The following is a 27,179-nucleotide window of genomic DNA, read 5'->3' as shown; positions in this document are numbered from 1 at the left end:
CCCTCCATCCCCCCCCCTCCACAACATCCCTCCCTCCCTGTGTGATATCCCAGCCCCATCCCGTTTGTCACCCCCTCCTCGTCTGTTCATTGTGCAATACCGACACTGGCCACTAGTGGCCAGCTAATACCAATGACAGAGCCTGGTCTCCACTCAACTCATCTATGGGTAAAGAGGACACGGGTGTGTAGGCCTAGGAGCGCTGTGCTGGGTGGAGTCGGGGGGCAGGGCTCGGTGGGGGGTGTCATGCTGTGGGGAGTGTTTATTTAAAGTCACACGCAGAGCTCACAGAGCTGTACAATGCATTTTATTCTACAGTCTGGGAAGCGGGGATGGGGGGCCGACGCTGATATACAGAGAATGGGGGTGGGTCGGGGGGCAGAGTCTGTCAGTTGCAGACAGGGGATGCCTGGGGGGGTCACGGGAGTTACTCCTCATTCAGCCCCTTCTGCAAAAGAACAGAGAGAGAGAGAGAGTGTGTCAATAGGAGGGCAAAGACGTGGGGAGGGGAGAAGGGAGGGGAGAAGAGGTGACAGGAGAAATGGGGGAGGAGAGGAAAAAAGGGGGTGGGGGGTCAGAGGAGGGGGAGGGGCAGCTCCTCCATGGCTCACCTTGGCTCCGATGTCCCGGCTCTTGGCCCGCAGCTTGTTGACCTGGGACTCGGCGATGTCAGCCCGCTCCTCCGCCTCGTCCAGCTCGTGCTGCACCTTCCGGAACTTGGCCAGGTTGGTGTTGGCTTGTTCCTCCTGCCAGGGGAGAGAAATCGGGGCGTTACCCTGTGGAAGTGCCCGCTACCGGGTCTGCAGTGCAGCCCAGAGTTCAGCACAGCCAGGCCCCCTGCACTTACCTGGGTACTGCCCCAAGGCAGGGGGTGCCTGTCCCACTGGGGACACAGAGAAGAAAATGGGATGTGTTAACCTGTGGAACTACCCACCACTGGATTTCCAACAGATAAGGGCTCAGGGAAGGTTAGGAGGGGGCCAGCCCCCCTGTACTGATTGGTTACAATCCATCCATTCTTCCGTTTTCACATCCAACCTTTCCATCAACTCTCCACCTATCCACCCACTCAACTGTCCACCTGCCCATCCATCTGGGTTCTGCGGCCCGGAGGAGGAGGAGGTCTGGATTCCAGAATGCATCATGGGGAGGATCTAGAAGTTCTGGACACTCACCGCCTCCTCGGCCTGCCGCTTGTAGGCTTTGACCTTCAGCTGGAGTTTGTCTACCAGGTCCTGGAGACGGATCAGATTCTTCCTGTCCTCCTCAGTCTGGAGAGATGGGGGGAGAGGGGGGGAGACATTCTGGATTCAGCAAGTGGCTCTGGAACCCAGCTACTCAAGAACCATGGGGGCTGGATTAACACCCAGTCTCCGTTTGTGACCATAAGTCTACGTGTGTTACCTGAAATGGGGGTGGGAACAAAAGAGCCCCACAATTATTCTAGACCTGTCTAAAACTCAAGGGCTGCTGGGGCACTCTTGATCTAGAATTAAAAAAGCCAGTGGGAGGGGTGATGGTTTCTAGATCCACCATGTTCTAGACCAAAAGCCAAGCCAGGTAGGGGTTGGTTCTAGAGCAGGAGAGCCTGGCTCTAGAGCAACATGATGGCTGGGAATGCTGAGATACTCCAGGTTGTTATTGTATAATACGGGGGTAACACATGGGAATTTCATGCAGGGTTCGAGACTATGGAATGAATTGTGTTCTTGAATCTGGCTATGGAACACAAGGCTAATGGGTGTGCTATACTCTAGAACATATTATTCTAGAACAAGTGAGGGAAGTCTATGGCCTGTAATATACAGGAGATCTGGCTAGATGACCTCAATGATCCTTTCTGGCCTATGGTCGAGCATAGATCAGGTTATGTTCTCTGCCACATCTCCCACGTTCTCGAGTGGATAGCTTGTGTTCTGGTGCAGAGGTTTCTGGAACAGGATGTGCTCACCTAGGTCTACAATGATTAGTAAGATGTTATAGACCCGGCAAACAATTCTGTAGCATGTGTCTTGAGTGCGATGTTCAAGTCCTAGTGTGGGATGGTCAGAAGCCAGGTATTTGTGATGCAGAACAGCTAGGATTATGTTCTGGATAGGACCATACATGCCCTGGGGCATGTTGTGATGAAGTGGAGGATGGGCTCAGAGAGATGTGGTTCCAGGAGGTGGAAGGTCTTAACCCCCAAGAGAGAGTGGATCCCCGAGAAGGGCTGTCACACTGAAGGGGGTTCCTCCCAGGGACTGCACGGGGCCAAGAATGGGCACAACCTGTGAGTCCATGACACATGTCTTATGTTCTAGAGCATACGTAACATGTTTGGGGGCAGGCTACTTGTGTTCCATGCCAGACAACTCATGTTCTAGACTGCAAGTTCTGGGGCACGCACTTTGGGTTCTAGAGCACATATTGTGTTCTGAGGCATGCAACTCATGTTCTGGATCATACCATTTGTATTCTGGATTGCAAGATCTGCAGCTTATCTTGTTTCCAGACCCACCCCCTCCCGGCGGTACCTGGTAGGTGAGCTCCTTGATGCGCCGCTCCGACTTGCGCAGGCCCTTGATGCTCTCCACGTTGCGCTTCTGCTCCGACTCCAGCTCGTTCTCGAGCTCCCGGACTCGCGCCTCCAGCTTCTGCAGCTGCTTTTTGCCACCCTTGAGGGCCAGCTGCTCGGCCTCATCCAGCCGCAGCTGCAGGTCCTTGATGGTCTGCTCCATGTTCTTCTTCATCCGCTCCAGATGGGCGCTGGTGTCCTGCTCCTTCTTCAGTTCCTCTGCCATCATTGCTGCCTGCCAGCCAGAAAGAAGAATCATTCCTGCCCCCCTGAGACAGCCAGTCCCCCCACTCTGGGGCCAGATCAGAGCCGGCGCCTGCGGGAGGGGAAAGGCCCTATGTCCCATTCCCTAGCACTCACGTCGGTGATGGCTTTCTTGGCCTTCTCCTCAGCATTCCTGCACTCCTGCACGGCCTCCTCCACCTCTGTCTGCAGCTGGGACAGATCCGCTTCCATCTTCTTCTTCTGGTTGATCAGGCTGGTGTTCTAGATCAGTGGGTGAGGAGAGATAAGCTCAGAGGCGGCATTGTTCCATCAGATCTAGACATGATTTCCTGACAGCTCAGGATCAGGGCCATCTGAGCTCCTTCCTTGGTGGGCTAGAACCTGATGCTGGCAGGTCTGTTCTAGATTTGCCTCTCTGGGAGAAATGCCACTCCCTAAAATGTTCTAGCCCCTTGATCTTGAATTAAATGGGATCGGGGGTGGTTGTTGAGACCCAGGTTCTAGATTGGCCCAAAACCAGCTGGTGGAGTGAGGTCTGTACAGGCACCAGACAAATAAGAGACTCTTGTCTCTCACACACAGAGCAGTGACTATTTTCTAGACTTATCCCACTCAAAATGGGCATATTATAGACTATTATTTGCACAAAAGGAGTAATTATCATATTCTAGACTGCCACCCCACCCAAATGTTCTACATTATTCCCCCAACCAAATGGTGCAGTGATCCCATTCCAGAATGCTATTTTACCTGACCGAGACAAGTTCTAGACAATTTCTCCAAGCAATCAGGACATTGGCCATATTATACACATATTCTAGACTATCACATCACTCAAAACTGTTCTAGACTCTTAGTCAGACGAAACTTCTAGATGATTATTCAGCTCAAATAAAGTGATGTTTATATTTCAGAGTATTATCCAAAACAAATAAATGGCCACCATGTTCTAGATGACTATGCTGAATGAACTTGGCAATGGCCATCTTCTAGACTACTATCCAGAATGTGCTGGCCTCTAACCATGTTCCGGAGCATCACCCAAAATCATTCCTGTCGTGAATGAACAGGGAAGCCCATATGGTTGTGATCTTGTGCTAGGTTGTTCCCCAGACAGAGTGGATATTCTAGACTATTATCCAGAACAAATCAAGTGGCAATCATATTCTAAATGGTTATCCAGACACAAAAATGGCAGTATTGATGCTCTAGACCACTTCCCAGAGCAAACAAAGTGCTGTTCAGGTTCTGGATTACAATCCAACCCCAACACAGCAGCACCCACACTCTAGATTATGGCTGTCATGTTCTAGATCACTCTCCAGACCCAACAGGGCAGTGTAAGTGTTCTAGGCTCCTGTTGTGAATGAACAGGGAAGCCCAAATGGGTCAGTGACAGGAACCGCTGCTGGGGCCAGGTTCTCTGCAGTGGCCCGAAGGGGGTTTGACTCTAGGGGTCAGATGTCAGGGGTCCCTGTCTCTCTGACCTGGGTGTGGAGCAGCTGGACTCTCTCGCTGGCTTCTATCAGCTCCTGCTCGGCCAGTTTCCGGGCACGCTCTGTCTGCTCCACCACTGCCCGCAGCTCCTCCAGCTCGGCCGTCAGCAGGTTGTTCCGCCGCTCCACAATCGCAATGTTCTCCTTCAGGTCCTCATTGGCCCGGACGACATCGTCCAGCTGGATCTGGGTGTCCTGGGGTGGAGGGAAACAGGCCATGAGTGGGGAGACAGGGCATGGCTAGGACCCTCCCCTCCACAGCACAGCACCCCCTAGGGCCAGGCTGGGAAACAGGGAACCACTGGGACCCCCCCACAGCATAGCACCCCCTGGAGGTACCTTGAGCAATCCCTGCAGCAGCTTGACTTGCTTCTGGGCCTCGGCCGCCATGCGGTTGGCATGGCTCAGCTGGATCTCCATCTCGTTGAGGTCGCCCTCCATTTTCTTCTTGACCCTCAGCGCCTCGTTGCGGCTGCGGGTCTCGGCGTCCAGCGAGGTCTGCAGCGAATCCACCACCCGCAGGTGGTTGCGCTTGGCCTGCTCCATCTCCTCATCCTTCTCCGCCAGCTTCCGCTCAAAATCTGCCTTGAACTGGCTAAACTCCAACTGGGCCCGCAGGATCTTCCCCTCCTCGTGCTCCAGAGAGGCCTGGGGAGTGGAAGGGGGGAAGGATGAATGAGTGAGAGAAAAGAGAGAGAGAGAGAGATTAATACATAAAAGAAAGAAAGAAAGAATATATTCAAGGAAGAATTGAAAAAGTGGCAGACAGAAGAAAAGAATTAGTGAAAAAAGCAAGGGTGGATGAAAGGGAAAGAGCAGGGAAAGGGTTGGAAAGAGAGAGAGGGAAAATGAAATCAGAATAGGCAGAGCTGGTGCTGGAGGGGGGGTTCCCGGCTGACCCCCATGCGGCTCTGGGAAAGGGTGCTCGGCCGTGCCCCTCACCTCAGCCTCCTCCAGCGCCGCCTGCAGCTCCATCTTCTCGGCCTCCAGCTGCTTCCGCACCTTCTCCAGCTCATGGATGGTTTTGCCGCTGGTTCCCAGCTGCTCCGTCAGGTCCGAGATCTCCTCTGCGGGGGGAGAGAGACTGCGCTAAGCAGGAGGCGGGTCATGGCTAGGGTGGGAGATTGTCCTACCCCAGCCTGGGGCCAGTGGGTGCTGTGCTGCAGGGAGTGGGGGCAGGGGGTGCCGGGGAAGGGGGCGGGGAGTCTCACCCTGTAGGTTCTTGTTCTCCCTCTTGAAGGTCTCCAGATGCTCCAGCGACTCCTCGTAGGCGTTCTTCAGCTTGAAGAGCTCGGTGCTGAGCGACCGCGCCTCCTTCTGCGAGGACTCCAGCTCCGTCTGCGACTCCTCGAACTTCTGCTTCCACTCGGACAGGATCTAGGGGGTAGGGGGTGAGAGAAAGTCACTCCAATGGAGAAAACTCCCTGCTTTGGGCCCCTCTCCCTCCTTTCCTCTAGCTTTTCATTCCTTCCTGCTTTCTCTTTCCTCTGTCTCTCCCCCTTTCCAGTCACCCATGTCTCCAGCCCATATCTGACAACTGAGCTAGAATGTATCTTAAGAGATGCTGGTTCTTGATTTAAAGATGCCAAGTGAGAGAGAAGCCACTGTCAGCCTACGCTGGCTGTTCTAAGGGTTAATTCCTGTGCCCATGAAAAATGTGTACCTTATTTCTAGTCTGAACATGTCGTGCTTCAGATTCCAGCCACTGGGTCTCGTTCTCCTTTGGGCGTTGAGATTTAAGAGAGCCCTACCAGAAAACCTCTTACCTAGGTAGATCCTTGTAGACCACGATCAAGTCACCTAGGAAGCTCTGACATATTGTGGACCATCTGGTCCCACCATCTCCGACAGGAGAATGAGGTGGGAGGGGGGTGGAAATGTTGACTTTTCAGGGAAACAAATATTTTTCACCTCTTAGCAACCCAAGTCAGAATGTTTTCTGCTGAAAAATACCCAATTGTTGGTTGCCGAAAACTATTTTTTGCCTTCCTTGGCTCTGTTTCATTCATTCTTTGGCTCTGTTTCATTCACTCGTTCTTTATTTGGCTCTCTCTATTTTGTTTTTTTTCCATTTTTCACTCCATCTATTTTTTGCCTCCATTTAAGTCTCTCTTTGCTCTGTTTCATTCATTTGTTCGTTGGTTTTTTATTCAATTTTTCTTTGGCTCTCTCATTCTTTCTTTTATTCTTTGGCTGTACTTCAGTCTCTCATTCTTTGGCTCCTTCCCTCTAGTTCATTTTGACTTTCTTTCCATTTTTTTTGCTCTATTTTATTTATATTTGGTTTTGCTTCTTTCTTTCCTTGGCTCTATTTCATTCTTTCTGTGCTCTGTTTCCTTCTTTATTTCCCTCCTTTTAGTCTTTCTTTGATCTATTTCATTCTTTCACTCTGTTTTATCCCTTCCTTCCTTCCTTCCTTCCTTCCTTCCTTCCTTCCTTCCTTCCTTCCTTCCATTTAATTTTTTTTTGGCTTTGTATTCAATTTTTCTGCGGTTCTACCTCCTCCTTTCTTTCTTTCCTAGGCTCTATTTAATTCATGCTTCATTTCTTTAGCTTTGTTTTATTCTGTCTTCCTTTGGCCCTGTTTCATTATTTCTTTGCTCTACTCCATCCATCCATCCATCCATCATCTCTCTCTCTCTCCCCCAGCCCCACCTTGTCGAAGTTTCTCTGCTTCTTGTCCAGGGCGGCAGCGGCGGCGTTCGACCGCTCCACATCCACCATCAGGTCCTCGATCTCATTCTGCAGCCGGTGCTTGGTCTTCTCCAGCGATGAGCACTTGGCATTCACGGCCTCCACGGCCTCCTCTGCCTCCTGCAGCCGCTGCGCCAGCTTCTTCCTGCCACCGGGGGGCGACAGACACCATCAGCCACCGAAGAGCAACTTGAGCTCTTCCCCACCTCCCTGGGCCTTGGAGTTATGGGGGGTTCCCAGCAGAAAAATGCCCATGACACTGGCCTGATGGTCTAGACTATTCTAGACAAGTTCCCCGTAGAAAATTACCAAGACACTGACTTGACATGTGGGATTCTTATATTCTAGACTGCTCTAGACCATTGTAGACAATCTCCCAGCTGTACATGACCAAGACACTGGCCAGATGCATGGGAACCTTATGTTCTAGATCATTCAAGGCAAAAAGAGTTTCTGGTCCATGGTGGGGACTAGAGAGAGACACACACACCTGCACTTCAGGCAAGATGGAAGAAAATAGGAGAGATGGCGGGAATGTGGAACCAAGCATAAGAGAGGATTAAAGGAAAGGATAAACAAGAATGAACAGGAAGAACAAACAATCAGGAAGAAAGAATGAACGGAAAGAAAGGACAAGAAGGAGGAAAAAACAGGAAGATGAAAGGAAGAAAGAAAAAGAATGAGAAACAATAAAAAGGGAAAAAAGAAAAAACAGAAGGAGTGAAAGAAGGAACAAAAGAATGAAAAAGTATGAAAGGAAAAAAGAGCCGGCGGATGAATGAACAAACAAATGAAAAGCCAACAGAAAGAAAGGAAGCAAGAGAGATGGGAAGACAGAACAAAACAGGGAATGAAAGAACAACAAAAAGAAAGAAAAAAATGACAGAACAAACAAGAGAATGAAAGGAAAAAAGAAAGAATGAATGAGAGAAACAAGAGGAGCGGATGAAAAAAAAGAACACAAGAATAAGAGAATGTACAAAAAGATAAAAGAGCAAGGGAATGAAAAGAAAAAAGGAGGGATTGAATGAGAGGGGGAAAGAAAAGAGGAATGGAAGCACGGGGTAGTGGAAGGGTTCTAGACCGCTCTAGACAAGTCCCCAGCAGAAAACATCCAAAACACTGGCCTGCCACGTGGGATCCTCGTGTTCCAGATGGCTCTAGAGCACTCTAGACAAGTTCCCAGGAAGGGGGGAAGGCAGGGAAGGGGACGGTGAGAGGGAAAGCTGCCCAGCACTCACTTGGCTTCCTCCAGCTCCTCCGTCCGCTGGATGGCGTCCGTCTCGTACTTGGTTCTCCACTGCGCCACCTCGGAGTTGGCCTTGGAGAGTGAGCGCTGCAGCTCGGCCTTCGCCTCCGTCTCCTCCTCGTACTGCTCCCGCAGCAGGTCGCAGTCGTGCCGGGCCGACTGCAGCGCATGGGCCAGGGCGTTCTTCGCCTGGGGCGGGGGACGAAGAGCTCTGCCGGTGCCCCTCACTCCGAACCCGCAGCCCCCTGCTAGCCCAACCCTGGGCTCCTCAGATCTGCTGGTGCCCCTCACTCCCGACCCAGAGCCCCTGGTAGCCCAGCCCTGCCCCCACCCCAGCTCTGTGATCACTCCTGACCACAGACCCCTGCTGGCCCAGCCCTGGGCTCCCCCCACTCCCAGCTCTGCCGGTACCCCTCACCCCTGACCCGCAGCCCCCTGCCAGCCCAGCCTTGCCTTGGCCTCTTCCTCCAGTTGTCTCTTGAGATCTTCCAGCTGCTGCGTGTACGTCAGCTTCCCCCGTGTCAGCTGGTTGACCAGCGCATCCTTCTCATCCAGCTGCCTGGCCAGCTCGCCTGGGCGCAGGGCAGAAGGAGAATAGGGAACCATCCTCCACAAGGACCCCACCCCCACCCCCGTGCACGGGGGCCATGAGGGGGGCTCCCAGAGGTGTGGAGAGAGGATCCATCATATGGAGTGCAGGGGGTTGGGAGAGAGCTCTTGGGAGGTCCCTCAGGGAGGGGCAGAGGGTGGGGAGGAGGGTTAAAGGGCTCAGGGGCTCGTGCATGGTGTGTGGGGTGCAGGGGGGAGGGAGGGGACATGGGGGGCGAGGAGGGGGCTCCCAGAGGGCACATCCCTCATGGGGTGGTCAGAAGGATGTAGCAGGGCTCTCAGGGGCAGGTGGGGGAGTCCCAGGGACATAGGGGGCAGGGAGGGGGGGTCCCAGGTTTGCAGGGGATACCAGTGGTGCAGGGTCCCAGGGGTGTAGGGGGATGGGGGCATCCCGGGGGGCAGGGCAGGGCTTCCCCACTCACCATTCTCAGCCTGGAGCTTGGCACGCTGGGTAGTGAGGTCATTCACCATGCGCTGCCCCTCCTCGGACTTGGTCCTGTGTTCGTTCATCTGATCCTCCATCGTCCGGCACAACTTCTCCAGGTTGGCCTGGGGAGGGGGAGATGTCAGGGCGGTGAAGGGGGGGGAAGAAACCAACGGGAGAATGAAGGAGCGACAGGAAAAGGAGACCCCGAAAAGACAGGAGGGCGGGAGAAAGCGAGGCACCTCCCGCTGCCGCACTGGCCCTGCCCACGAGCTTCGGCCCCGCCTCCCTGCCTTTGCCGGGCCCTCATGAGCACTGGAGGAGCAGTGGCTCCTCCCCCACTGATGCTGCCCTCACAGCGATGATTGGCCCTCCATCCGAAGCCCCTCCCCCTCCCCGTGGCTCCTCCCCCTCCATGGGCCTGCCCCCTGGGCACCTTGGCTTTGAGCAGCTGCTCCAGGTTGGAGCTGATGTCGTCCAGCTCCAGCTTGAGCTCACTCTTCTCCTTCTCCAGCTTCTGCTTGACGCGCTGCAGGTTGTCGATCTGCTCGCCCAGCTCGGCCACCGAGTCGGCGTGTTTCTTGCGCAGGGTGGCGGCCGTGGCCTCGTGCTGCAGCGTGGCCTCCTCCAGGTCCCGCCGCATCTTCTGAAACTCCGCCTCCCGCTTCTTGTTCAGCTCGATCTGCACCGAGGTGGCGCCGCCCGCCTCCTCCAGCCGCTCGCTGATCTCCTCCAGCTCCCGCGACAGGTCCGAGCGCAGCTTCTCCACCTTGGCCCGGGCCGTGCGCTCCGCCTCCAGCTCTTCCTCCAGCTCCTCGATGCGCGCCTGCAGCCGGAGAGAGACCCATGGGCTTAGACAGGCCTAGAACATCTCACATTCTAGAGCAGGCAAGAACACGTGGGGTAGAGGAGCAAAGATCCTCAGCCAAATCTAGAACATGACATATGCTAGATACGATAGAAAAGTTCTAGGAACAAAGGTCATTAGCCAGATCTCAGACACCCAGGTTCACATACAGCATGTAGACATCCTAGGTCATGGGAAAGACTCCTTTGGGTTCCAGAAGGAAAGGACCAGTAGCGAAGCTATGGGGGGCAGCGGGGCAGCGGCTGCTCCCCCACCGGGCAGATGTGCCGCCTTTCTAATTCTTTGGTGCCTTTTAAATGTTTACTCACCCGGTGGCGCTCCGGGACTTCAGCAGCACTTCGGCGTCGGGTCCTTCACTCGCTCCGGTCTTCGGCGGCATTGCGGTGGGGGGTCCCTCAGCGCTGAAGACTGGAGCGAGTGAAGGACCTGACGCCCAAGTGCTGCTGAAGACCCGGAGCGCCGCCGGGTGAGTACCAGGGGGTGGTGCTTTTTTTATCTCTGCTCCCCGTTCTTTCCACCTGGCTGCGCCACTTTAAAGGACCTGAACTGGGTCTACAACATGCAGCACCAAAGGACAGAATGCAGATGTTCTAGATCAGGGAAAGCCTGTGTTGGTGGGGACTCTAGAAGCAAGTGGCCTTAGCAGCATCTAGAGCACCCAATGTTGAAAACGACTGGTGGACATTCTAGAACAGGGAAGGAATAATATGAGTTCTGGAGATTCCCTGTTCAATCAGGAGAGAGCTCAGATAACCAATTTCTTTAAACAGATCAAGACCCCACTGTGCCAAATAAAACACATGGGTGTTCTAGATCATTATAAAAGTAGTCTAGGTTCTAGAAGCAAAGGAGCATAGGCTCAGACCGGCATGAGGTATTCTAACTTTTGGGCATGCTGTTCTACAGCAGAGAGGAAGAGAATTTTCCTGAGAGACAAAAGAGGGGACCCTGAATGTCTCTATTGGTTCTAGACTTTCGATGAGCTTCTCCCTCCTAATTCTAGACCGAAGAGAAAGGAGGGGAGGGATTGTGGAGACACCCACAAGCAACACAGAGTAAAGACTGGAGAGGAGATGAGCACTGAGATCATCCTGCTACCACAGCCCAGCTAGGTGGGGAGCATTTCTGTACCCCAACTCTGGTGATGTACAAGCCAGCCTGCCTCACCTGAAGCTCTTTGAGCTTTTTCTGGAGCTGGGCAGCTATCAGTTGCTCATCCTCGATCCGGGCATTCAGCGCGCTGAGCTCAAAGTCTTTCCTGAAGGAGACAGAAAACAAGTTCTCTTTCTGGATCTGGGAGGGGAGTGGGGTCTAGTGGTTAGAGTGGGAGGTTGGGAGCCAGGACTCCTGGGTTCTACCCCTGGCTCTGGAGGGAGTGGGGTCTAGGGGTTAGAGTGGGAGTTTGGGAGCCAGGACTCCTGGGTTCTACCCCTGGTTCTGGAGGGAGTGGGGTCTAAGGGTTAGAGCAAAGAGGCGACACAAGGAGGCCCCTACTTTTTCAGCTTCTCGTCCATCTGCTGCTTGTCATTCTCCAGGTCCATGATGCTCTCCTGGGCCAGTTTCAAATCCCCTTCCAGCTTCCTCTTGGCCCGTTCCAGGTCCATGCGGATCTTCTTCTCCTGCTCCAGGGAGCCCTCCAACTGAGAGAGAGAGAAAGAAAATGAACCCAGGAACCCGGGGTCTGCTCAACAGGACATTTTTAGTGGGAAACCCCCCAGTTATGTATCGCCCTCCATCGGAGACACTCTGTTCTGTGATCCTCCCAGGCACCCTCCCTGGACCCCAACTTGGATCCCTCAGAGATAACCTCTCCAGACACAACATCCCCCAGAGTCTAAGGTGAGTAACTAATAACCTATCAGTAATGCCATCTAGCTCCCTAGCCCCATCCCCAGGCTGCTGGTACTTACATCATCCACCTGCTGCTCCAGCTTGACCTTGGCTTTGCTCAAGGTATTGACCTTGTCCTCCTCAGCCTGTAGGTCATCCAGCGCTTGCTGATGGGCCTCCTGCAGGGCCTTCTTCTCCTTGGTCAGCTTGGCTATTATCTCATCCAGCCCGGCCATCTCTTCTGTCAGGTTCTTCACCTGCAAGTAGATAAATCATGTGGGTTTAGATATAGGGTGGCCCAATGTGCGAAGCTCAGTGTTGGAGATTAGTGGCTTAATGGCAGGATGGAGGGTTGTGGCCACTTGACTCAAACCAGCAATCCTTGAATCCACTTGACCAACCCAACGCAATCATCCCTCAGGCCACTGAACCAACCCAGCCAGTCTTGAGAACTCTCAGTATAACCAGGTCTCAGGCCACGAAATCCAACCCAACCCAACCAACCTTGTGGCCACTCTCCTCAGTCCAACTAGCCTTGATACCACTCAACCACAATAGTCTTGAAGCCACTTATCACAAATCAAACTCCCGTCTCTGCCCTCACCTTGTTCTCTGTCGCGTGTTTCTCCTTCTCCACCTTGGCCAGGGTCAGCTCCAGGTCGTCAATGTCCTTCTTGAGCTCCGAGCACTCGTCCTCCAGCTTCCTCTTCTTGGCTGTCAGCTCAGCATTCATCTCCTCTTCATCTTCCAGTCGCTCCGTCTGCTCTTTCACCTTGGCCTCCAGCTGGATCTTGTTCTTGATCAGCTGGTCGCAGCGCTCCTCAGCATCTGCAAGATTGTCTTGCTCCTGAAAGGAAAGAAGAAAAAGATGGAGAGAACGAAGGAAAGAAAGAGTGTGATGGGTTGATAGGTGAAGCATGGGGTTCAAGGATAGGGGAATCCCTTTTTATAAGCCTACAGGGCAGAAGTTGGAGCTCCTTCCTGGGCGTCAGGGAGGATTAAAACTGGGGGATCTCCATCATTCATGGCCCAACCAGCCTTGAGGCTCCTCAACCCAACCTCACTGACCATGGGCCCAGAAGGGTCGGGGGGGAGGAATGCTTCCATCACTCACAGCCTGCACTTGCAGCTGGAGATCGTTCTTCTCCTGCAGCAGAGAGACCATCTTCTCCTCCAGCTCCTTCCTCCGGGCCTCCGACTTCTCTAGCGCCTCCTTCAGGCGCCCAAACTCTTCCTTCATGGTCTGCACAGGGGCAGGGGAAGGATTAGACCAAAAGGAACATATAGGCCAGTATTGCCCCATCTCACCCCACCTCACTACCCTGGACCAGAGCAATGAGCCCATCTAACAGTAGGTTTCAGAGGAACAGCCGTGTTAGTCTGTATTCGCAAAAAGAAAAGGAGTACTTGTGGCACCTTAGAGACTAACCAATTTATTTGAGCATGAGCTTTCGTGAGCTACAGCTCACTTCATCAGATGTTTACCGTGGAAACTGCAGCAGACTTTATATACACACAGAAATCATGAAACAATACCTCCTCCCACCCCACTGTCCTGCTGGTAATAGCTTATCTAAAGTGATCAACAGGTGGGCCATTTCCAGCACAAATCCAGGTTTTCTCACCCTCCACCCCCCCACACAAATTCACTCTCCTGCTGGTGCTAGCCCATCCAAAGTGACAACTCTTTACATAATCAAGTCGGGCTATTTCCTGCATAGATCAAGGTTTTCTCACATCCCCCCCACCCCCATACACACACAAACTCACTCTCCTGCTGGTAATAGCTCATCTAAACTGACCATTCTCCAGGTTTAAATCCAAGTTAAACCAGAACATCTGGGGGGGGGGTAGGAAAAAACAAGAGGAAACAGGCTACCTTGCATAATTATGTTTTTTCCTACCCCCCCCCCCAGATGTTCTGGTTTAACTTGGATTTAAACCTGGAGAATGGTCAGTTTAGATGAGCTATTACCAGCAGGAGAGTGAGTTTGTGTGTGTATGGGGGTGGGGGGGATGTGAGAAAACCTTGATCTATGCAGGAAATAGCCCGACTTGATTATGTAAAGAGTTGTCACTTTGGATGGGCTAGCACCAGCAGGAGAGTGAATTTGTGTGGGGGGGTGGAGGGTGAGAAAACCTGGATTTGTGCTGGAAATGGCCCACCTGTTGATCACTTTAGATAAGCTATTACCAGCAGGACAGTGGGGTGGGAGGAGGTATTGTTTCATGATTTCTGTGTGTATATAAAGTCTGCTGCAGTTTCCACGGTAAACATCTGATGAAGTGAGCTGTAGCTCACGAAAGCTCATGCTCAAATAAATTGGTTAGTCTCTAAGGTGCCATAAGTACATCTAACAGTATTTATCTATGAACCCATCCATCTGGCCACACATATATCCCCCCCTTATCATAGAATCATAGAATCATAGAATATCAGGGTTGGAAGGGACCTCAGGAGGTCATCTAGTCCAACCCCCTGCTCAAAGCAGGACCAATCCCCAATTAAATCATCCCAGCCAGGGCTTTGTCAAGCCTGACCTTAAAAACTTCTAAGGAAGGAGATTCTACCACCTCCCTAGGTAAGGCATTCCAGTGTTTCACCACCCTCCTAGTGAAGAAGTTTTTCCTAATATCCAACCTAAACCTCCCCCACTGCAACCCTTCCTCTGTAATATCCATGCATCAGTCCACCCACATATATATCCCTCCATCCCTCCCTCTGCTCGATTCATCCATCCACCTGATCTACAACTATGCTAAACAGTAACCGTCTTTTCCATCTCCCCTTGAACAAAATAATTTCCACTGCCAGAGTGAAACCAGAACTGAACCCACCATCCCAGGTGAGCAGCCATCTGCATTGGGCTGCCTTCAGTTCTTTCTTCTAAGCAGCTACATTTGACCTAGAACCCAAGTAAATTCCCCAAATGGTTCCAGTTAACCTAGAAACCAGCTGAGGGTTTAGTGGCTTAGAACAAAGTTGTGTCTTGCATTTGGCCTAGCTACCAGCTCCTTTTCCTAAGTAGTTCCAGTTGACCAAGAACCCAGCTGCTGGTTGTATATGATCTAGAACACATCCCTGAAGCCAATTTCAGCTAACCTAGAACGCAGCTCCTCAAAGTGAATAGACCCAATTGAACTAGAATGCAGTTGGAGCTGCATGTGACCTAGAATCCAGATTATCAAACCAAACAGTTCCAGATGACCTAGATCACAACTACAGGCTAATTCGACCTAGAACTCAGTCCCTCATCCCAATCAGTTCAAACCAACCTAGAACCCATCTAGGGATCTAGAACCCATCTCTATCTAGAACCCACCAGAGGTTGTGTTAAAACAAGAACCCAAGTTTGTTACATTAACCTAGAACCCAACTCTGCAAACGGTTGACATGACTGACTTGCATTTGACCTAGAGCCTACCTCTGTCCCTGAGCAGTCACAGCTGAGCTAGACCCCCATGCAATTGCCATGGGCCTAGCGCACACCTCTGTCTCCCGAGCTCTTCCAGATAATCCAGTTCCCCAGGCCCACTGCAGCCCCTGCTCCCACCCTTTGACCGTACCTGCATCTCCTTCTCCGTCTCAGCGCTTTTCAGGAGTGGTTTGATCTTGAAGTAGAGCTTCATCCAGGGCCAGTTCTTCACCCCCATGAAGGCCCGGATGTTCCACTGTATAACCAGCAAGGAGTCCCTGGCAGGGAGGGAGGCCACATGAGCTGGAGCTGTGAACTTCCCCACAGCAGTGCCCCAGCCAGAAATGGCTGCGAGCTTCCCTGCAACAACAATGGCTCCTCTGATGCCTTTGCACCCCACCCTACCTGCGTTCCAAGATCTTCTTGAATTCAATGCGGGAGAGGAGGCCCCGGGACTGGGCCTGGATGCGGGTGATGATCCGGGCGAGCCGCTCGTCCCGCATCTCCTCCAGCAGTCCCAGCAGCCCAGCCTTGAAGAACACCTGGGACAGCCAGTGAAATATGTACATCAGCCCAGCGCCCCCTAGCACCAGGCTGGGACCCCCACAGCCCAATGACCCCTCGCACCAGGCTGGGACCCCCATGGCCTAGCACCCCCAGCACCAGGCTGGGAGACAGGGCACAGTTGGGACCCCCCGCCCCAGCACAGTGCCCCCTAATGCCAGCACAACTTTATGGTCCCTGGTCCCTGAGGGTGGTGGCTAGCTGGGACCCTGCCCCCCACAGGCTCCGCCCACCCACACAGGCTCCTCCCCCTCACCTTGGTGTGCCCGAATTTGTACTGGCTGGAGTCGATGTCGAGGGAGCCAAGCAGCTTTTCCGCCCCCTTGCGGCTGTCGATGAACTGGCCCTCAGGGATGGCCGCTGGGTTCAGGATACGGTACCTGCGGGGAGGGGATCGTTAGAGACCCTGGATCTCTGAGCCCATCCCGTGAAACTGCGAGCTTCCCCTGCAGCAGTGCCCCCCTCACCCTGATGCTGCGAGCTTCCCCTGCAGCAGTGCCCCCTCACCCTGATGCTGCGAGCTTCCCTGGAGCAGTGCCCCCTCACCCTGACACTGCCAGCTTCCCCTGGAGCAGTGCCCCCTCACCCTGACACTGCCAGCTTCCCCTGCAGCTGTGTCCCCTCACTCTGATGCTGCCAGCTTCCCCTGCAGCAGTGCCCCCTCACCCTTGCGCTGCAAGCTTCCCCTGGAGCAGTGCCCCCTCACCCTGACACTGCCAGCTTCCCCTGGAGCAGTGCCCCCTCACCCTGACACTGCCAGCTTCCCCTGCAGCTGTGTCCCCTCACTCTGATGCTGCCAGCTTCCCCTGCAGCAGTGCCCCCTCACCCTTGCGCTGCAAGCTTCCCCTGGAGCAGTGCCCTGGGGGGGCAGACCCACCTCTGTCTGAAGTCCCCATAGAGGATGCGGTTGGGGAAGCCCTTCCTGCAGATGCGGATGCCCTCCAGCACCCCATTACAGCGCAGCTGGTGCATCACCAGGGGGTTGTCCATCACCCCTGGGGGCAGGAAAACAGGGGGGTTAGTGATGGAAAGGGTTGGAGCCTGGCAGCCACAGGCCCTGCCTTTACCTCTTGGCCATGTCCCTTGCCTCTGGAGAGGGGGTGGATAGGGAGCTTTATTCATGCAAATAAAGGCCCTGCCCCTTCCCACTGAGCCATGCCCCTGTGCCCTTAGCCCTGCCCGGCTCCTTTGGGGAGGGATTGATTTGGGTGGGGGGCAATGTATGCCCGTTAGGCCACACCCACTCTGCCCTTTAGGTAGGGACAGACGTGGAAGGGGGGGCCCAATCTATAAACCACGCCCCCTCAGCCACAGGGAGAAATGGAGAGTGGATAATTTATGCAAAAAATGAACACGCCCCACTTCCTCTTAGCCCTGCCCCTCTCCTTTAGCCAGGTCCCCTCACCTCTGGGGAGGGATGGAAGGTAACAGAGACAGGACAAACCATGCAAACATACTCCCCACCCCCTCATGATTTAGCCTTCAGCCCTTAGCCACACCCCTCTCCCCTTAGCCGTGCCCCTACCCCTTTAGGACCGCCCTCCAGTCCTTAGCCACGCCCCCTCCCTCGGAACAGCCCTGGGGAACCATGGAGCCTGTGACTTCCCCTCCCCCCCGCAGGGGGTATCACGTGCCTGGAGACTTTGTCTCATTGGGGATGATGCAGCGGACGAAGTGGGGGTGAGTTGAGCGCAGGTTTGTCATCAGCTTGTTCAGGTTCTCCTGGGGAGCGGGGGAGAGAGATGGAGAGAACAGGACAGAAAAGGCGGGATGGATGGATAAAGAGAATGAGGCAAAGAGAGGCAGAGGGAATGGAGAGAACAAGAAAGGAAGGAAGGAAGGATGAAGCAAGAGAGGTGAACAGAGTGAAACACAGAGAGAAAAACAGATGGATGGAATGAGACAGAAAGGGAGGCAGAAAGATGGATAGAATGAGAAAGCAAGAGTCAAGGACAAGCAAAGAAGAAAGAACAAGAAAGAGAGCGGGACAAAGAAGGTCTGTTAGGAATCTCCTCTGGCAGAGCTGATCCCACAGGAGATCTGAACCCTACCTCAGCCGCCTGCCCCCGGACCCCCTTACCCTGTGCAGTGCTGAAACTGTCTGGAAAGATGAACCCTTCTTCTTTGATCCTTTCCCCTTCCCGCCTTCATGGGCTGTGAGGGAGAGAGACCCACACCCATCAGAAAGGGAATGGGGATTAGTGGTTACAGTGAGGGGGAAGGTAGTGGGAGCCCAGGACGCCTGGGTTCTTTCTCTGGTTATGGGAGGGGAGTGGGTTCTGGTGGTTAGAGCAGGGGGGCTGGGACTCAGGGGAGAGGGGTCTTACCTGAGTCAGCCCCAGCGTAGTTGGCGAAGAGGAGGGCAAGGAGTTTGAGGGCAGATTTCTGGTAGAGCCCCACCACCGTCTCATTGAGGGGGTCCTTGTTCTTCTGCAGCCAGCCCAGGATGTTGTAGTCCACCGTACCAGCATAGTGCATGAGGGAGAAATGCGCCTCTGGCTTGCCCTTGATGTTCCGCGGCTTGCCGAAGTTGCCTGACTTGCCCAGGTGGTTGTCATAGAGCTTGGCCTTGAAGGTCATGTCCGTTGCCTTGGGGAACATACACTCCTCCTCCAGGATGGACATGATGCCCATGGGCTGGAGGACAGAGACAACTAGGAGTCACCACAGGCAAACAGCAAAGGATTAAGGCTGTCTCTCTACCCTTAACTCTGCCCCTCATGAGAGACAGACTTCAATTCTGTGATCATGTGCTGCTTTCCCACAGGACCCTGCCTCAATTAGCACCTGACCTGGCCCGGCTCTGGGGCTGAACCAGTGCTCAGTCTGCCAGACCCTGCCTCCTTCCGCGCCTGGCCCCAAGCCCAGCCAGGCCTGTGTCTGCCAGACCCTGCCTCCTTCCGCGCCTGGCCCCGAGCCCAGCCAGGCCTGTGTCTGCCAGACCCTGCCTCCTTCAGCGCCTGGCCCCAAGCCCGGCCAGGCCTGTGTCTGCCAGACCCTGCCTCATGCGCTGCACGAGTTGCAAGGCATGGAATGAATGAGGCGGGGGCTGCAGGATCCGAAAGACCAGTCTTGGGGTGAAGCAGCTGAACGCTGCCCTGGAAAATTAGATTCTCTCCCTGCCAAATTCTTGCAGGCCCTGCCTCAGTGTCTAGAGTGCCCCGAACTCTGACCTGGAAACTGAGATTGTAATTGACGTGATGTGGCTGTGGAAAAGGCCAATGTTGTTCTACAGCTTGTCAGGACAGGTTTTTCCAGGAGAGATAGGGAGGTTTTAACGCCATTGGACAAGGCACTGGCAAAACCTCATCTGGGATCCAGTGTGCAATTCCGGTCACCTGTTCCAGAAAGAGGGCTTCCTTCCAGGACAGGTGCCGAGCGAAGGGCTGCTGGGACAATCGGGGGAACGGAGAGCAGGTCTTATAGGAGGCAAATGAAAGAGCTGGGCCTGTTTAGCATCAAACACAGACTGAGAGGGGATCTGGCTGCTCTATGAATACGTTGTGGGAGGGAGACACCGGGGGGGGAGAAGAGCTGATGAAGTGAAAGGAGAACATCGGCACAAGAGCAAAATGGGATGAACTGGCCAGGGATCAGCCGAGGCTGGACGTGAGAAGCAAAACCTGACTGCAGATCCTACTCCAGTGGCCGCGACGGAGGCGTGGAGGGTCGCGATGGAGTGGCGGCAGGAGGTACCTTCTCGATGAGGTCTATGCAGGCCTGCAGGTCCATGCCGAAGTCGATGAACACCCACTCGATCCCCTCCTTCTTGTACTCCTCCTGCTCCAGCACGAACATGTGGTGGTTGAAGAACTGCTGCAGCTTCTCGTTGGTGAAGTTGATGCAGAGCTGCTCGAAGCTGTTGAACTGGGGAGGAGATGGGGGGAGCAAGAGACGAGTGAGAACAAAAAGTACCTCCTACTATGGTGAGACCACAGAGGCATCTGGGGAAGACATGCCAGAGTGTAACTACACCTGCCAGGTGATGCTTTTCTATAGAGCCACCTAATGGAGGAAGGGAGGAACTGCACCACAACTACCACTCCCTACAGCACCTTCTGCTGGGAGAGGCTGGAGCTGGGGTAGCCAGGAGCTCCCGCACAGCCAGTGCCCCTGCCCTGCTCCCTACAGTGCCCCCTGCTGGGGGAATCACTTACATCGAAGATCTCAAAGCCAGCAATGTCCAGCACCCCGATGAAATACTGACGTGGCTGCTTCGTCTCGAGGGTGTTGTTGATCCTGGTCACCATCCAGCCGAACATTTTCTCATACATGGACTTGGCTAGGGCTCCTACAGCATAAGCTACCTGAGGGATGACAGATGAACTGGTTACCTATTGCAGGCTGGGAGGGTGAATCCCAGGCTTGGTGGTCCCTGGGCATGGATCTCCACACTCTGGACTGAACTCATGAGTCCCATTTCCAATCATCCAGGCTCAATTCAGGTGAAAGCAAGAATGAAAGAAAAGAATGAGAAACAGGGAAGAAACAGTGAAATGGAAAGAAAGAAAGAAAGAAAGAAAGAAAAGAAAGAAAGAAAGAAAGAAAGAAAGAGAAAGAAAGAAAGAAAGAAAGAATGGCAGTTATGATGGAAAAATGGAAGTTAGGATGGAAAATAGAGATGAAGTAGTGAGAGAAGGAGAAACACGCAAAGTAAAAGAATAAAAGAAAGAAAAACACTGGAAGAAACTGAGACAGAAAGCATGGAAGAAAGAAAGGGAATGTGAAGGAAATAAAAGAAATAATGAGACACAAAGGAAGAGTGAAAGAAAAAATAAGACACAGAAAGAGGAGAGGAAAGAAGGAGTGAAAAAGGAGAAGGAAGGAAGGAAGGAAGTGGGGTCTCACCTGCTGGACAGTCTGCCCCTTGGTCACATACTCGTTCCCCACCTTGACCCGGGGGTGAACAAGCCCCTTCAGTAGATCTGACGAGTTCAACCCCATCAGGTAGGCAGATTTGTCCGCCTCTGGAAAAACAAAGGAGACAATGTTTGTCTTCCATTCCCCCAGCCCTGGGCATGACCAATCCCCACCCTACATTGGCCCCAGTCGCCACCAGTGCCCACCCTCGGTGCCATCAGGCTCGGCCTGCTCCTCGCGTTGCTTCTGCTTGAACTTCATGTTCCCAAAGTGCATGATGGCGCCCGTCAGCTTGTACAAAGAGTTCTTCTCCTCCTGAGTGAAGCCCAAGATGTCAAAGGCGCTCTGTGTTGGGAGAGGGACAAAATGTCAAGGCTTCCAACTGAAGAAGAGACAGCAATGGCTTCCCAGGCAGTGGTCCCTTGAGAGTCTTCCCGGTCCCCTGCTGCCCCTGGCTATACTCACATCAGTGGCTAGCAACTCTTCAGCATCATCGATGGACGTCACCGTGGTCTCTCCTTGGGAGATGAAGGCGTAGTCATATGGATTGTTGGTCACCAGCATCATGTCTGCAGAGGGAAGGTGATGGTTCACGGATGGACACAAGACCCTTGTCTATATGACGCATCTGCGCAACTCAACTCAGTGAAAGAGTGAGGATGCCACTCAACTGAAACCAGCTCAGCAAGGAAAGGTCAAGGACTTGGGGCCACTCAGTTCTATTCCTCAAGACCTAAATTCACTCAACCCAACATGAGTGAATTCACTCAGACTCAACAGGACTTGAGGACACTGAATTCAGCTCTTCTGGATTTGAGGGATCTCAGCCAGACTTGAAGATGCTAAGCTCAGTCTAACAAGACTGGACGCCATGCAACTGAACAAGATATGATGCCTCTAAACATACTAAGATGTGAGGATGCTCGGCTCATTTCAAATCAACACGACAGAAGGTCACTCCACTCTACTTGCAAGACTCAAGGGAACTCAGTTTAAGGATACTAGAGTTCATCATCTCCTCAAGACTGGAAGGGATTCAGTGCAAGGGTACAAGAGGTCACTCCACTTGAATCAGACTCCAGGGAACTCAACTTTACTTAAGGATACTAGCGTCCAGTCACCTTAACTGGACAAAGAGGATGGCTCTAGACTGTTCTCAATGGTAGCAGATGACAGAACGAGGAGTAATGGTCTCAAGTTGCAGTGGGGGAGGTTTAGATTGGATATTAGGAAAAACTTTTTCACTAAGAGGGTGGTGAAACACTGGAATGCGTTACCTAGGGAGGTGGTAGAATCTCCTTCCTTAGAGGTTTTTAAGGTCAGGCTTGACAAAGCCCTGGCTGGGATTATTTAACTGGGAATTGGTCCTGCTTTGAGCAGGGGGTTGGACTAGATGACCTTCTGGGGTCCCTTCCAACCCTGATATTCTATGATTCTATGATTCTATGATTCTAACAAGCTTTGTGGACACACCACTCAACTAGACCAACTCATGTAGACACGAGGCCGCTCGGTACAGTGCAAGCACAATCTGCCTAGGTTGCTGAAGATCCTCACCCAGGAGTTCTGGCTTCTTGTTGGACAGGATCTGGTAGTAGATGTGATAGCTCCTCTCGGATTTGAGCTGGAAGATGACCCGGGATTTTTCCAGGAGATCTGAGGGAAAGGGGGAAAGAGTGGGTTAGAGAGAAGGTATGGGGAGAGGCAGAGAACAAACATGAACCCATGAGGCATGGGATGGAGGCAGAGAACATTGACATTCATCACACTCACAGGTCTCTATATCAGCTGAAGCCAACTTCCCCGTCGCCCCAAAATGAATCCGGATGAATTTACCCTGGAGAGAGAGGGAGGGAGGGAGACTGCTCATGTTAGGGGCTTATATAGCAAAGATAGCCCCATGGACTCCAAACACAGACCCCTTCCCCCGGCTCCCACAAGCCCCAAAACCTTCTTCCCCACAGCCACCCACCCCGTACACAGCCCTTCAGATCTCAAACCCCATAGACAGACACAGAGACTTCTCCCCCAGATCTCCCACCTGACATACAGCCCCACAATCTCCTTCCCTATAGACTCTCCCATCCCAGACACTGCCCTTCAGACTCCCAAACTCCATACACAGCCCCATAGATCCCTCCCCCAAAGACACCTTCACCCCACATACAACCACACGGACCTCTCCCCCCAGACATACAACCACACAACCTTCCCCACTGCCCCCACCCCATAACCTCCTCCACCGACCCCCACATCTGAGACAACAGCCCCACGGCTTCCTTCCCAGAGCTCCCACCCCAGACACAGCCCCACATACTACTCCCCCAGCTCTCCACCTCCACCCAAATTCCAGGATACTCACGAATCGGGACGAGTTGTCATTCCTCACAGTCTTGGCATTGCCAAAGGCCTCCAGGGCAGGATTGGCCTGGATGATTTGATCCTCCAGGGTCCCCTGAAGGAGGAACATCACACAGATGAGGGAAAAGGGAAAAAGAAATAATTAGAGGAAAGAAAGGGAGGAGTGAGACAGAGAATGGATGATGGGAAGAATGAGAAATAGATGGATGGACATACGGACATATGTGAGGATGGACAGACAGACATGGGGATGGATGGATGGATGGATGGATGGGTGAACAGATATAGGAATGGGACAGATAGATGGGTACAGAGATATGGGGATGGGGATGGATGGATGGATGGTAGCAGATAAACACAAGGCCAGGGATGGACAGACTAGTAAAGGGATGGACAGATGGACATGGGGATAGGCATAGGCGGATGGACATGGGGATGGATATAGGCGTAGATGGATGGTTCAGATAGATGGGTGGAGGCCACACCTTGCTCTTGTCCACCTGTTGTTCCTTCTTGCTGCGGTCACTGATGGCTGCGATGACAGCAAAGTACTGAATGACCCGCTTGGTGTTCACGGTCTTCCCCGCCCCGGATTCTCCGCTGCGGGACAGGAGGGGACAGTGAGACACATCCCCTCCTGCCTGTGTCCCACCCACCCTGAGCGCTGGAGAAGCTGGAAGACTCCATGCAGAATTCAGGGGTCAGGACTTCAGAGAGGGGGCGGGAAAGTTAAAACTTTAGCAGGTGGGGCTAAGACTTGAAGGGTAGGGGCTACAATACAAGAAGGGCTAAAACTTTGGGGGGTGGGATCAGACTTCAAGCGGGCTGTTAAAGGTTTTGGGGTGCAGTGATTTTGTGGGGGGGAGGGGGAAGAGAGGAGGGGATGGCGTGACACTCACGTGATGAGGATGGACTGGTTCTCCCGATCTGGAAAGAAGAAGGGGAGGAGAAACAGCATTAGGTGGATAGAAGCTACCTAGCCCCATTCTGCCCACCCCAGATCAGAATGGACATCCTGTACCCATCCACATGTGCTGGTGGGCAGAGAGGGAAAGGAAGCAGTGGGATAGGTGTGCAGGTTAGGGGTTCATGGTTAGGGATATAGTTAGGGATAGAGACTATGGTTATGGCCAGGGGTATATTTATTGTTATGGGTATAATTAGGGATAAGCTTATGGATAGGAGTATAGTTAAGGTTAGGGTTATATTTATGGTTATGGCTGGAGTAGAGTTAAGGTTAGGGTTATAGTTATGGTTAGGGGCATAGTTAAGGATAGGGTTAGGTCCCTACCTGTCAGCATGTTCTGGTAGGCATTGTCAGAGATGGAGAAGATGTGGGGCGGGGCTTCACTTCTCTTCTTGCCCCTGTAGGCGCCCACCACCTCTGCATTATAGACTGGCAACCACTTGTAGGGATTGACTGTCACACAGAACAGCCCCGAGTAGGTCTGGAGAGGGGAATGGGATGTGAGGGGGGGAAGGATGGAGAGAGGGAAGATAACAGAGACGATGCCTCCTCCCCTCCCCGGTGATCCAGGAAAGGAAAAAATGACACCACCCAACCTCCATCTAGAAGAAGAGATAATGCCACCCAATCCCAGTCTAGAAGGTGAGGCAACCCCCACCAATATGGAATGACACTAACATCCTTGATTTAGAAGCGGAGTGGAAGCCCTTCTTCCTCCTTCTCTAATGCTCCCCCCACAATCTAGAAGAGACATTGAGTTTCTGCTCTAAAATGGCTCCAGTGCCCCGATCTAAACCAGTGACTGAGTTTCTTTACTAGAACGGCTCTAACCTAGAAGATGGAGAGAGTCCCCAACCCTCTGATCTAGAAGATGGACTGATTTGCTGATGAAGAATGGCTCTAAACAGAGCCACTGGATGGGGAACGGCTCTAAACTCCTCTGATTTAGAACGACTGGCTCCAGAACGGCTCTGGATGTAGAGCTCCCAGAAAAACTACAGCCCCGATGCAGGGGTGGGTTGCACACCATGGAGGTCCAGGTATTTGGTCCTTCGCTCAACTAGGGAGGCCGGGGAAGGGAAGCTGGCAGAGCCCAGCAGGGGGCACCCCCCCCCGACTCACGTAGATCATCCAGGCAGCGTATCGCTCCTTGAGGTTGTAGAGCACGGCCGGCTCGTGCAGGAACGTCAGCATGGCCATGTCCTCGATCTTGTCGAACTTTGGCGGGTTCTGCTGCATGATCTGATCCTCCTTCACCGTTATCGTCTGCAGTGACACCCCCCAACACACACACCGGGTGGCGTTAGCGTGGGAGACCATTGCACAAAGAGGAGGGCTGAGGAGGTGGGTGCCATCTGGGGCAGGCAACCCACAGAGGAACTGGGATCAGCCTCCAGGGGGCACTGTAGGAATGGGAGGGGCTAGAGGAGTTGGGGGTAGTGGGGAGTTTATGGGGGGTGGGAGGAGGAGTTTGGAGGGCCCCTGAAGTGAACTCATGAGGGGTGGGGGCTGGAGGGGGGGTTCCCTGGAGGAGGAGGTGGGGTCACTTGGGGGTTTTGAGTGTATGGTGTGGGGGAGGAGCAGTCATCCTTTCTTGAACGGGGGACCCAGGAGGTGCTGGGGGGCACCATGGAGGATGGCATCTGGAGCCTGTTGGGGGCGCCGTGCTTAGGGGCAGTGACACTGGAGGGGGGCAGGAGAGAACTGTGTGGATGGAGCTATCTGGGGCACCCCCCGCCCCCCGCTCCTCCGCACCTGGCCACTCTCGGTCTCGGCGGTGATCTTGCCCCCTTCCCGGGAGAGGAGCTTGGCCTTGACAAACTCCTCCTTGACGTCCGGCACGAAGATGTCCTTCTTCAGGTCGAAGGGCCGGGTCTGCGCTTCGAGCCGCAGCTTCTCCGACTGGCGCAGATAGGGGGCAGCGGTCCCAAACTCAGCCATCTCTGCGTCCGACATGGCTGGCTCTGCGGGTGGCAGTGGGGCAGTGGGTGACCCAGGCCCCTCCTCAGCCACTATTCGAACCCACGACCCTGGTGTGCTGTAGTTCCCTGACAGACCGCGAGGGGCAGAACCCCCTCATCCGAGCATCCCCCGGGGGAGCTGGAATAGGCGGGGTGAACTTCTTACAGCTGCTACCAAGGGGCAGCAACCTTCTCTTGCTGAGGGGTTCCCGTGTAACTAGCCCCCGTGCCCCACCCCAGAGCCAGCCGCATCTCAGCGCTGGGCTAGGGGTCCCCATATAACCAGCCCCAGCGCCCCATCCCAGAGCCAGTCACATCTCAGTGCCAGGTGAGGGGTCCCCGTATAACCAGCCCCTGCGCCCCACCCCAGAGGGGGCCGCATTTCGGCCTACCTTTCCTTTTCCTCTAATGCTCCTGCGGGGGAAGATCGCGGTGGGTTGGGCTGGCTGCTGTGGGTCTGGAGTCCTGTAAGACAGAGGGAGCAGGGTCCAAGAGGAGCTGGGGATCCAGGGATGCCCCTCGAAGGGCCCAGACCCCCACGCCCCACCCCACATCCACACCCCTTCTCCTGCAGCTCACAGCATGCATGCCCCCCACCCTGCCCCCGCAGGGCAGGGCCCGGCCCCACCAAGAGGGGGTGCACACACCCGTAAACATACACAACGACACAAACACAAAACCTCATAGACCCGCACAACTCCAGCCCCCCCTTCAATCTCACCCTGACTCCCCCTCCCTATTCCTGCACCACACATCCCCACAGAGCCCCCAACCCCTCTGTACCCCAGGTCCCCCCACCCTCTTCCTCCCAAATTCCCCAGGGAGCCCCCCATCAGCCCCATAACACTGCTAGCACCCTCCAGCCCCTTTCCCCACCCCTAGGAGCCCCTCAGGGGAATCCCCAATTCCCCTTCCCCCCATGCTCCCCAGGGAGCCTCCACACTCCCCTTCCCCCTTCCCCCCACCAGAGGCCTGCCCCCCCCTTCCCCAGGGCGGATCCCCACTCCAGAGCTCTAACGTTGCCAGTGCCCGGATGCGTACCTCACACCGACACAAATGGGGGGCTGTGGACGGGCGTCCGAGGTGGGTTCCCCATTA

The 27,179-nt window shown here is 53.9% G+C and overlaps 1 protein-coding gene across 1 annotated transcript; it reads right to left on the bottom strand.

Moving 5' to 3' along the window:
* Positions 1–349: 349 nt before the first annotated feature.
* LOC144929215 (myosin-7) lies at positions 350–26,076 on the bottom strand. Its single transcript, XM_078848264.1, has 39 exons — positions 25,876–26,076; positions 25,243–25,386; positions 24,445–24,601; positions 24,053–24,080; positions 23,639–23,753; positions 23,155–23,247; positions 22,566–22,629; positions 22,350–22,448; positions 21,258–21,361; positions 20,999–21,137; positions 20,781–20,899; positions 20,090–20,239; positions 19,629–19,799; positions 18,260–18,569; positions 18,013–18,077; positions 17,567–17,654; positions 16,810–16,927; positions 16,189–16,312; positions 15,774–15,910; positions 15,520–15,646; positions 13,067–13,195; positions 12,557–12,799; positions 12,033–12,209; positions 11,617–11,762; positions 11,290–11,380; positions 9,691–10,080; positions 9,253–9,379; positions 8,675–8,793; positions 8,214–8,410; positions 6,934–7,117; positions 5,490–5,655; positions 5,221–5,345; positions 4,618–4,926; positions 4,270–4,473; positions 2,918–3,043; positions 2,517–2,792; positions 1,176–1,271; positions 612–746; positions 350–448 (listed from the first exon to the last, which is right to left on the bottom strand). The coding sequence occupies exons 1-39, from the start codon at positions 26,074–26,076 to the stop codon at positions 428–430; spliced, it is 5,814 nt and encodes a 1,937-aa protein (XP_078704390.1). The 3' UTR covers positions 350–427.
* Positions 26,077–27,179: the final 1,103 nt, after the last annotated feature.

This window comes from Lepidochelys kempii, chromosome 13, assembly GCF_965140285.1.
Source record: "Lepidochelys kempii isolate rLepKem1 chromosome 13, rLepKem1.hap1, whole genome shotgun sequence".
In the NCBI taxonomy this organism is placed as follows: Eukaryota; Metazoa; Chordata; order Testudines; family Cheloniidae; genus Lepidochelys; species Lepidochelys kempii.
This window is presented reverse-complemented; position numbering and strand designations above follow the sequence as displayed.

What these genes read in the sequence shown, in the direction of transcription:
- LOC144929215 (XM_078848264.1), bottom strand. Translation starts at nt 26,076, where the DNA reads ATGTCGGACGCAGAGATGGCTGAGTTTGGGACCGCTGCCCCCTATCTG. An exon ending in AACCAGTCCATCCTCATCAC is followed by an intron (nt 23,754 to 24,052) that starts GTGAGTGTCACG and finishes CCTGTCCCGCAG; the next exon opens with CGGAGAATCCGGGGCGGGGA. An exon ending in CAGTTTCAGCACTGCACAGG is followed by an intron (nt 17,655 to 18,012) that starts GTAAGGGGGTCC and finishes CCCGCTCCCCAG; the next exon opens with GAGAACCTGAACAAGCTGAT.